General features: G+C 36.4%; 1 protein-coding gene across 1 annotated transcript; it reads left to right on the top strand.

Annotated features, from left to right (window-relative positions):
* The first annotated feature begins 6,403 nt into the window (after window positions 1-6,403).
* On the top strand, window positions 6,404-11,199 carry ptges (prostaglandin E synthase). Its single transcript, XM_067440142.1, has 3 exons — window positions 6,404-6,772; window positions 7,036-7,118; window positions 10,033-11,199. Exons 1-3 carry the CDS (start codon window positions 6,665-6,667, stop codon window positions 10,280-10,282), a joined length of 441 nt encoding a protein of 146 aa, XP_067296243.1. The 5' UTR covers window positions 6,404-6,664; the 3' UTR covers window positions 10,283-11,199.
* Window positions 11,200-11,982: the final 783 nt, after the last annotated feature.

Genomic DNA, 11,982 nt, shown 5'->3' with positions numbered 1-11,982 from the left:
TGGACAATGATGGAGACACTCAAGAAGAAGCGACAACATGTAGAATGAGATGAGATGTTCCTGAATGTTTAGTTAATGAATTTATGTAGCTGATCTGGAGTCAAAATATCTTTGTCATGGATTAGCATATGCTGTTATGATAATCTCACCCCCTTTGTTGTGTGTTCATAGCAAGATTTATGTAAATTTCAGGGTTAGTGATATCATTAAAGTTTAAAAAGTGAAATCATAATCAACCACTCCTTTAACATATAAAAGGTATTTACACCCCCACAGCCATCTGTGTTAAGCTGTGAATGTCCATGAAATTTCACGGATTCCTGTATATGTCCATGTAAGCCAAGTATCTGGGTATTTATGGAAATGTACTGTAAGACTGAAAAAACTAGTATATGCCGAAATGTCTGAATGAAGAACAAGGACTCTCTGAGAAAATAAAGGAAATTAACATCTGAACTGTCCCTCACACACCACTGGAGACGCAAGTCTCACCTCACTATCAGCTAATCTACATCTTTCCCTATATACCCCGTCTCCCCCAATTCCTTCCCTGTCTCATGCTGAGATCACCTGAAAATACACACAAAATCTCTATATTACAATGTCAATCCACACGATACAGTATTATATGTGTTTGATATCGTTTGAAATGTCTCAGTGCGACTGGTACAAATATCTCAACTCCACAGAAGTTAACCAAAAGATAATCAATGTTTTAAGAGTTTAAAGATATCTTGTCTTAGTTTGGTGGGTGTGGCTTTCAGCCATTTGGCCTTTACATCAATGATCAATGCAAATTCCCATTGTGCACTCGTGTTTACATTTGAAAGAGTTTGTGCATTTGTTTCTGGGTATTTAAGGGAATGTTGCAAAGAGCTCAGGGCTTGACACTTTAAACCGGTCAGCCCGTAATGCTGGATGTCTCGAGATAGCCAGCATTATGTAGTTTTCAGAAGTCAGGTATATATTTCATTCTTTACTTCAGACTATTTGATGTTATATATGGATTACCTTTGAATTGACTATGTAATTGGCTTTATACGTTTACCTGACTGTTAAATAAATTGTTACACTTTGATTGATTCTGACTTGCTCTGGAATTATTCAGGTTGGGTATAATTTCAACGAAGGGTTAAACGGAATAATTAAATGTGTAGTTAAACTATTAAAAATGAATGACCAAATAACCAAATGGCATTCTAACCTAAATTCTAAATTATAATTAAATGGAGTCAGATAACGAGGAATTGGAAATAAAATCCCCTTTTCCCCGCTGAAAAGACGAACGCGCAGCGACCTTCTCCCGCCGATCGTTAGCCTCCATTGGGACGATTTGGGCGGCCTTACAGTACTGTTCTGTGTAACTTGGCAAACCTGAAATTACATGTAAATTTAATTTACCAGGGCCAGATATTACCGGATATGACCCTTTTCATGCAGTGGGACTGACAGAAAACAAAAACAAAACTAAGCATAACTGTGACACATCTAACGTAAAACAAACAAATAACAGGGACGAGTATTGAATCTAAGGGGGACGCTATAGGAAAACGTATTTTCTGGCAAAAATGTTGAAGCTAGTGATGGGGAGTCGACTCCAAAAGAGTCTGAATAGCCCCAGAGTCGGGGTCAACTCCAGTACAGGAGTTGACTCTTGGTGTCGACTCTGTTGCTGTGTCCGAAATTGCTCTATTTTACTGAATCTCTCATCTAAAGTGCATGGAAGTTGAGTGCACTAAGCAAGGAGTGAGTGAAATGAAGCGAGCCGCGTGGTAATACACTGACGTCGTGTACACCACTTCAGAGAGCTGTCGCAGAAACTTTTTTCACACATCTATTTGAGTGCTTACTTTTAGAAATAAAAAACAATCACAGCGACTTTAGTTTGTAATTATAGGCTTCCTCCATGCTAGCTTTAGTTTAATTGATGGTAGGCAATATATTATTGCAATAAATATAGATTTGGTTTCCCATGGTAACCATGTGTTTATTAAACAAACCATAAATCATAAAATATCAAGAAGAAACGCATCAATAGTGTGCATTATTTTATGTATAGTATCTTTAACTCACCTTTTAAGACAATGATCATGTGCATTTAGCGACACACTCGACAACATCTTTTTTCGTGACTTTTCCTAGGTTATGTAATGGATACAGAAATGTGGATAGCCACGAAAGTCATCGCTAAATTGGACTAATTTGGATGGCCACGGTAAAAGTGGTTTTAATAAGATGATTTTATGACTTTGTGTTGGAAGAAAATAATTTAAGCGTGTAACAACAGCAGTTTTGTCTGATTTCGAATAACCCTGTATTGATGTAAAGTAAATGGAGTCGATTCCATAGACTCCCACAGTGGGAGTCGGGAATCGGAGTCGACTCCAAAAAAACCTGGAATCGAACACCCCTAGTTGAAGCCTTTATTTTAAAAAGGCAGTGCAGTTGCACAGCCAACATAGAGCAGAGCAGACAGAGTCTGTCAAAATGGGAGGGGCTTCTGGCTATTTAAGCAGCCTGTACCGCCATAGCATTCAGATTTATTCTCCTTCAGCAACGGCTCACCTCTTCGCTGATTTCTCCTGCTTGAAAGCCTTCTCGCAGCTGACTGAGCCCAGCAGCAGCAGCAGTTCAGCGGACGGCTGCTTCCTGTTCATCTGACGCATAGACTGAGTCGCTGTTTCCCTGCTGAATCCATGCTGAAACTGCTGGGAACTGTAAGGCTGCAGCTTGTAATGACTCTCCCACCCACTAGCTGGCATTGCCACTTATAAGCATGCCTTTTAAGCATGCTTTTTTCTTTCAGTTTTTCTCAGTCTTGAGCCTACTATGCATATATTATCCACGCCAAGAAAGCTAAGTCTGCTAGTGCAAATTTTTTGAGATAGGAATTTTGGTTTTTCATGAGCTGTATGCCAAAATCATCAGCATTAAAACAATAAAAGACCTGAAATATTTCAGTTGGTGAGCAATGATTCTAAAATATATGAAAGTTTAATTTTTATCATTACATTATGGAAAATAATGAACTTTTATCACATGCTATTTTTTTGAGAATGCCCTGTATATTTATCGCGCACCAATATCAGCAAAGGTGTTTTGCAATACAATTTGAACACAGTAAGTACATTGTACTTATTTTTTGATAAGGCCAACTAATATAAAGTGGGGACATACATTTTTCTGAGATGATTATTACAATTTACAACAAATAAATAGCTTTTATAAAACCATATAAGTCCTGGTGGCTGTTGAGAGTTGCTGCGGCTACCGGTAACTCATTCCAGCGTCGACATTTCTGATGCGGTAGACAAACTGTCACATGTCACAAAATGATTCTGACTGAAAGTCAGCGGTCTATGGTCAGCACACGTAAACCCCAGATCGATATAAAGTGGGCAATCCATCATGGTTTACAAAGGCATCAAGATAGTATAGCCTGTTTCTGTGTGGGAGTTGCTTGCCCTTACTCAGTAAGGCTATATCTCTTTTTGATTCTTTTGACATATCTGATTCTTTAAGTCCTTGATGAGGATATGTTTAGCATTCTCACGCTCTACAACTGTACTGTGGTCACTCAACTTGTCCTTCCTGACTCGACAAACTAGCCTTTGATGACTTTGGACCATGAAGACAACCTTGTGAGACAGTCGGATAAACAGAAATACTATAAGCTTTCTTGACCTCTGGACCTCTAATTGGAAGTCTTCCCAGACAGCAGGGTAACATGATACAATGTTGAGTTTTGATCCAAACCATCATTTTGGTTGAAATTGACATTTTAATGCTTAAAGTATGTTGGATCAGCAATGAAACTTTGATGAAAGCCAGCAGTACACATGGGTGGAGACAGTGACCACACCAATAAACAAGTAAGCTGCATTTCAGCAATTAATTCTGCTTAAAGTGTCATTCAGTCTACATTTTATACTTGTCTTTTTTCGTCAACGATATTGCATGTTTATATGTTTACAATGTAGGCTTTAAGTAATTTATCCACTTATTGACTAGCTGTTTAAACAATTTCTGATTAAATTGAAAGTTTCTTAGAGAGACCGCATTGTCTAGATGACACAAGATGCTTACAGTAACAATAGGAAACTCCAAGTACCATACAAAAGTAAATAGTGTGTCTAATGACAAAGGTTAATATTATTTTGTATTACAAAATACAACCGTAGATACGCTGCTTACAGATCGTTTACTCGATCCTTCTACCAAACGCTGCACCTTTTCCACCATAAAAGTTAAAACAACATGTCATTTGACAAGGCTATTCATTTTGTAAAAATATGTTGTATATTTATATTTTTGAGAACTGAAGTAAGCCTATGATGTTTTTGCATGCTTGTTTTTGAGAATACTCCCAATTACTAATCAAGTAATTATTCATATTCCTGAATCACTATTAAATTTATGGAATGTAACCACTGAAACATAAATGATAAAAACATCTTGTGTTTATTGAGAAAGTGACTGACATGGCTATTTTGGGATACTTAAAGAGATTATGGTCGACATAAGGTGAATCTGCAGCTTTAAAGGGATTGTTCACTCCAAAATGAAAATGGTCATCCTTTACTCACCCTCAACCTGTATGAGTGTCTTTCTTCTGCTGAATACAAAAGAATATATTTGATAACCAGACAGTTGGCAGCCATTGAAATCCATAGTATTCTTTGTCCTACTATAGAAATCAATGGTTACCAACATTAAATAAAGTCATAAAATAAAATATCGTTGGGACCGCTCCGTCAAAAACACACTTCTTTAGTTACATTGTTGATTTGGTGAAGTCCTGTGACAGCAGTGACCGTGGAGATCCACTTTTGCGACACGACTAAAGCGTGATGTTGTGACGCTTCGCGTCATTTGTGCGCTCAAATCGGTTCAAATGCAGCGCTGCCTTCCCGGAATGCTATGCGGATGCGTTAAAGTCATTTGACGTCACCCATAGGAATAAAGTGGAGCACGGCGCAACAGAAGTGTTGCACAGACAAGTGGATCTGCACCTTGAGAGCAGTGTTTATAGGCGTGCATTTGCTCTCTTGCTCTGGTCGTTTGCGCGCACAACCTTCCAGGGGAAGAGTCTGTACGGCCCATACAAGGATATTCCGCCCTGTTGACGTCAAGCGGACCCATACTTGGAAAAAAAACATACTGTGGAGTTTTTTTGACACATTTTTGACTTAGTTTTTGAAACTTTTGCCCATGTTTAGGATATGAATCAGTGTAAAAAGATCAGCATGCAATGAAACAGCATTTCACCCCCCAAGAAGAATCTTTTATATATTTTATACTGATTGTGGTAAACTGTTAAATAAAATAAATTGATTCAACTGCTGAGGTGATGTCATTTATATTTTTGTCATCTAACAATTTTATTTTACCATTGATTCAACATTTAATGCAGGTGCAAACATAATATTGAACTAACATCAGTTCATAATGTTGATTCAATGATATTGTAGATTTTTTTGTTGATCAACATTGTTTCAACAGTAACTGAGGGTGCAAAAGTGATGTTGAAAAAATATTCTGTAATGTTGAATCAATGATATTATTGTTGATTTGATACCATAGTGAATGAACTGGGCTTAGTGGGCTAAGCTAAATGCTATCAGATCATCACCGCGCGTCAGAGAGATGAAGTACACGCAACTGAGACGAGAGAGGGATGTATCAACTCGTCTTATTTAAGGGAATAACATAGTTAAATATGAAAAAGTGGTGAAGCATCCCTTTAAATCAGTTTGGAATTTGTTTTCATCTGCACCATTTCTCCCTGACTTGTTTGTTGTCATGGTCATTCATTGGTTCATCATTCCGTTCAGGTGTGTGGGATTTTCATCCTTTGCCTGTGTATTTAGGTTCCCTTGTTTCTGTTCTTTGTTTTCAAGTCTTGTCTATGTTTGGATGAGTTACGCTACTCTCTTTGGGCTGTGGATTTTCCTTGTGGATTTATTAAAGACTGCCTATTTACCTTCATCTTTGTGTTTGTGTTCAACCATCACATTCAATGACACTTAAGAAATACATTAATTATAATTTTTTTTCCCCCTTCCAAATTAGTGTTTTAGGCTTTAATACATCATGTAGCCTATATAGTGACATCCAAAGCTATTTTAAGAAAATAAAAATAATAATAACACTGCAGATTGATATTTCATGGCTTTTTTTTTTTTTACATTTTAACTTATTGCAAATTCTACATCACTTTTAATTAAGACACCAGCTATACAAAATGAATATGCATTAGTATAATTTCTTCTACTGTATCACAACAGTCGGTTCCACGATTAAAATATTCTATTAAAACATGTCCAGCTTTTCCAGAATAGATGTGGGACTCTGGTAGCCCAAACATTACAGTAAACACATGGGTTAATTCTTTACACTTTTAAAACCTTTATTCCGATTGAAATGTGGTGGAAGTTATTTTGTTAAACTTAATGTAGCCTAAGTAAGATTTGTCTCACCCCCCTATCCGGACATGTGTGTCATCAAGTGAGCAGGAAGTCTGCTCCACGTCAGTGAAAGTTTCTTGCCAGGTAGTGACTGACTGTGGAATAGGCTGGACCAAACAGTCTGTGGTTCGCATATAAAAACTTCTCCAAATACGTCTCCATCATATCATACACAGACACAGTCTGTTGAAGTCAAGATGCTCGGGAGCGATGTACTGTTGTGCTTTATCTTCTACAGCACGTTATTAATCTTAAAGATGTACGTCGTTGCCATCATTACGGGCCAAGTGAGACTTCGGAAAAAGGTAAGTTGTGGAACCTTTTTTTTCTTTCAAAATACTTTTCAGTACTTTTCTGCAATCACGTCAGAATCACGGCAAGGCATTCCGCGTTCACTGTGATGCTTTTCTTTGTCGTGTCGAGCGAGTGTTACCATGTCGAATATAAATAGTTGGCATAGCCTATTGAAACTGTCTGGTTTAACTGATGAAATAAATGAAGAGTGTTGTTTAGAGATGTGCTTTCCCAGAATGACATATTGGATGTAAAACTTACATGTTATTGACAGGCGTTTGCTAATCCCGAGGACGCCGAGAGACACGGAGGTGTGCAGTTCTGTCGCATCGATCCAAATGTGGAACGCTGTAGGAGGTAGGAGCACAATTTTACTTATCTAAATTTAACGTCTATGATTTTATGTTTAGTGCGAATAACTATAGTGTTCCGTCCCCATGCTTAATTGACAATAAACATGGATAATGTTACACTAATGCATGCCACTATTTATGAGTTATACTGTAACATTAGAGGCGATACTAATGAAAACTTTGCATATTAAATGCAATTGGATATAATATCAAGAATAAATGTAATATATTCTCTTTTTTTGTTTAGGTTATATATTCCATGTAGCCTATATGTTTCCATAAATCTGAATCTTTTTTAAATTTATTCTTACACACCATTTTCTGACTGGGGAATGTTTCAAAATTACTGTTTGTAAAAACTTTGCACCTAGAATTTTTTTTTTTTACTGACTGTTATGTTGTGTTTCAAAGTTATCAGTACACAAATCTAATCACAAAATATATGTTTTTAATGATGCTGCGAGGGTGTTTCTAATACAAAAGCTGGCAAAGTCATTCTTTCTTCTGACTGTCGAGATCAATGATATTTCCCCCACATTTGGAAAGTAATTGAATTGTTAGCATGGATTTTCCTTTTGCTATTAGAGGCTATATTTGCAGTCGTGGTCTAATCAACTACGACGACTGCACCTTCTAAATGGAAAATGGAAATATGGAAAGGGTCCATTGGATATGTTATGCTTCATTCTTGTTCTCATTGGGCCCATTTATAAAAACAAATAATAAAACAAACCTGTACAGATTGTCAGATGGATTAGTTATTTTCTCTAGCACTTCTTTCTGTATAGAAAGCATTATAATGGACATGTAGCCAATATATCTACCTGTTTGTTCGAATATGTTTCCACATTATCAATACTTATGTGTATGTAGGAGCATGTGAAAAGAGCAAGAATTTATTTAAAAAACAGTCAGACTTGGCTGCCTGTTAGGAAACGTTCATTATGCTTTAAGCTCCAGGATTCTGAGTGTTTGCCATTCTCTAAATTATCATCAGGAAACTCGCCTGTTATGCCCGTTACAGCCCACCTCTAACCTACATCTGCACAATCAGAAAATGATAAAGATGTTGTTTCAGTAGGCTACTCTGTAATCACTCAAAATATTGGCACTGGATAGTCTTGTTTTCTATAAGTGGATAATTTAAGGTATTCATAGATGATTCATATGTGATCTTGAGGACCTGTGAGTGGCAGCTTGTGGTTGCCAGATTGGTCAAATGTGACATATGGAGGGCTTGTCAGCAAGTCCTGACAAGAACATTATTTGACCTTAATTGCTATGCATTCAGAAAGGTATTTCACTACTACTCAGTGGCTAATAAATAACTGCAAGTGAATGGAAACAGGGAGAAGCTGTTAAATAGAACTTACAGTTTGAAAGTTTTTGTTTCGATCAAAAACTTTATGTTTATGTATTAACAAAAATTGTTTTAATGACTAACAGGCGCATTCTTTATCATCTGAAAAAAAAAGCTAAAGAATAAATAACAGTAAATATGCAAGACATAATTAAAAATATATATTACTAAATTATTTAATTATTAAAAACTATTATGATTAATAAATCACCATCAATATTGTTACATTTTATCTATTTAAAATAATGATCATTAATATTGATTAGATGCAAAGCAACTTTAAACCAAGATTAATAAAGTTAATAAATATTATAAATAAATATTAATATTAATAAAGATGTTTAGAGCATTTCAGCTATTTTATAATCTCTTCGAACCTGGTGCTTACAATCGGATAGTAGGGTAAAAGCTAGAACATTATGACTAGAAAATAAGTAAAAGTTATATTCACTTTTAAAATTAAATACCAACAGAAAATGACTTATAATGGAAAGTCTTTGTTGCGGCAAAGAGATGAGTAAGAAGCTGTGTAATGCAGGATTTCACAACGATGAGCATCGACCGTTATACTTAACTGCTGTGCTGAGAAAATAATGGGAATGTTTTCATGGTGGTATAAATGTCAACATATGATGAATCGTGTACAGGAAGTACTACAACTTGCTGCGATCTTTTAATGGGACAGCCACTGCTATGACGCACTGCGTGAGTGATTCGCAGTGAAAGTAAATTTATATTGCAACGCTTACAACGTTTACTGACTGTCCAGGCAAGCTGCCATTAGACAGAGCCAGAGAGTTTACAGTCCTGATTAAAGCCAGATGTTGAGCGTACATTCCTCAGCTCCAGAGAAAAACAGTTTTCCATATGCATTTCCGCAGTCTGGAAAATAAAAAAATGCCTTAAGGGTTATCCATTCAAATACAGTGTTCAGAGAATAACATTACTTGGAAGCTTAAAGGGATAGTTCACTTTAAAATGAAAAGTCATCCTTTACTCACCCTCAAGTTGTTTCAAACCTGTATATTAATTTCTTTCTTCAGCTGAACACAAGGGAAGATATTTTGAAGAATGTCAGTACACCAAAAAGTTAACTGGAGCCATTGACTTCCATAGTAGGAAAAAAAAATACTATGGAAGTCAATGGCTCCAGTTAACTGTTTGGTTACTGACATTCTTCAAAATATCTTCCCTTGTGTTCAGCTGAAGAAAGAAATTCATACAGGTTTGAAACAACTGGAGGGTGAGTAAAGGATGACAGAATTTTCATTTTAAAGAGAACTATCCCTTTAAAAGAGAAGCTTAAATGACAAATGACAAAGGGAATGCACGAGGGATGTGGTTAAAACTGGAAAAGAACTTACTCATGATGAGCTATGATTAAACAAGCATGGTCATGCTATGCTTTACTACATCATTCATTAATGGCAACAAAACGTTTGTTTGCTACTACCAATGTCATGTCTTATTCATGTTTCAGCAGTTCTCCTTATACTTCCTCTACCCAAATCCTACAATAATTTACACTTTGTGTGTGTGTTTTTTGTTTATTTTTCAGAGCACACTGCAATGATATGGAGAACATTTTCCCCTTTTTATTTCTCGGAGCCGTCTACGCCATGACAGGCCCCTCGTATGCAGTAGCACGACTTCATTTCCTGGTCTTCTTCCTGGGTCGAGTTGTTCACAGCATAGCATACCTGTTGGCACTTAAAGCACCGACGCGTTCATTTGCCTATGTCATCGCTCAGGTGCCTTGTGTTTCCATGGCAATACAGATACTCATGGAAGTAGCCTCATTCGCATGACCCTATCAAATATGGAGATGTGACTGGTCAAGACTTCTGGTGTCAACTGTGATGCGGAATGCTGCTTTGATGGACTTATAGTATCTCAGCATCTCACATTTCACTTTAGAATCAGACTTCATGGATGACTGACAATGAATAATCTGCTAAATGTCATCATTTAGTTCTGGACACTAGGGTTTGTATTGATGCCACATGTATTGTATTGTTGTACTATTCAAATGAAGGTTACCCCCCCAACTAATAACTAGAATATTAGTTAAAAAAAATATTCTAAATATAAAAGAATAGCAGAGTCCACACCAAAACTATAATAATAACGGCATAGGGAAAGGGTATTGTTGGAATCATTTTCAGAACTATAAAAATGTAAACAGTCAATCCGAATTTACCCTGTTTTGAGCATTTACTGGGCAGACATCAAAACTGCTTAAAAAAATCTACAAGACGATCTTATCCGTTGGTGTGGACAGTTATTATCGATATGTTCTGAATAGGCCTGAATAGTTGTGAATAGGCCTTTACTCTCCTTAAATGGACCTCCAGTCTATCGCGCAGCCATTATTTCATAGGCTTCCATCTTTTCACTTTCAAGTACTGCAAAGTTTACTCAAGAAATAACTCGTGAGGTCAGTTCAGAGTCCACGTGACTGTTCCTAAAATTCCTGTTATTGAACCATAAGCCCTGCAGAGCCCAGGCCTTTCAAATGTATTGTAGCGTTAAGCAAACACTGTTGCACAACCACTATCCTTCCTCTTTGCCCACTGTGTTACTGCATTTGGAACACATCAGTTCCTTTGCCTGTCCTAAAAATGCTGCATACAGCATGCAAAGCCAGTGTTTTGGCTGAACAAGCTTTTATTTTAGGTTAAGATTTTGGTAATTCATCACACAGCATTTTTATTATATATGTATGTATGTATATATATATTAAAATATATATATATATTTTTAAGGTGTAACTTATTTTGTTTATAATATTTTATCATTTGTGTAGTGATGTTTTAAAAGAGATTATGAGAAAATCAGTTTTTATAATAAAGGAATGATGAATGATTTTTGTGTGTGCATACTTTGTTGACTCAGATCAAGAAATAGGACATTGGATTGCCTACATGCTAGAAACAAGAGCTAAAAGAGAGAAAGAGGGACAAAGAGAGAGACAAATCAAAGAAGATGTGAATATGAATTGCTGCCAAAAAGGCAATTATAACACAGCACACCCCATTGTTACTTCTCCACTTATCTGTACAAAAAAAGGGAAGGAAAAAGACTGGCAGGAAAAGATGCATGAGTTCAAAAAACTTTGTAAGAATGGAGCCTTATTGCTTACCATAAAATAAACCAGCTCTCCAGCACTATTACAGATATCAAATGACACAATCTTAATTGGTTTGATATATGGTGGAAGTGAATCAAGATAAATATGTGAAAGGGCAGAAGGAGTGATCTTGCTAAAGAGCATGGAAGGAAGCGTGTTTGAATTTGCATGTCGTAATGTATAGTCATCTGAAACATGCCCTGGCTTGTGAGCGTTAAATGTCTATACATACTTGTGTACTCTGAAGTTTAGAACTACAGAGATGTTCAACAAAAGATGAGCAAAAACAATATGATCGAAAAAACCTTCCTTAGAAAAAAAAAACAAATACAGTCATGTGAAAATGTAAGGACACCCTATTGAATTCTATGGTTTTCT

Source organism: Pseudorasbora parva, chromosome 3 (assembly GCF_024679245.1).
Source record: "Pseudorasbora parva isolate DD20220531a chromosome 3, ASM2467924v1, whole genome shotgun sequence".
NCBI lineage: Eukaryota > Metazoa > Chordata > Actinopteri > Cypriniformes > Gobionidae > Pseudorasbora > Pseudorasbora parva.
Note: the sequence above shows the minus strand (reverse complement) of the source record. Positions and strands in the feature narration are given on the sequence as shown.

What these genes read in the sequence shown, in the direction of transcription:
- ptges (XM_067440142.1), top strand. Translation starts at nt 6,665, where the DNA reads ATGCTCGGGAGCGATGTACTGTTGTGCTTTATCTTCTACAGCACGTTA. An exon ending in AAGTGAGACTTCGGAAAAAG is followed by an intron (nt 6,773 to 7,035) that starts GTAAGTTGTGGA and finishes TGTTATTGACAG; the next exon opens with GCGTTTGCTAATCCCGAGGA. An exon ending in AATGTGGAACGCTGTAGGAG is followed by an intron (nt 7,119 to 10,032) that starts GTAGGAGCACAA and finishes TTTATTTTTCAG; the next exon opens with AGCACACTGCAATGATATGG.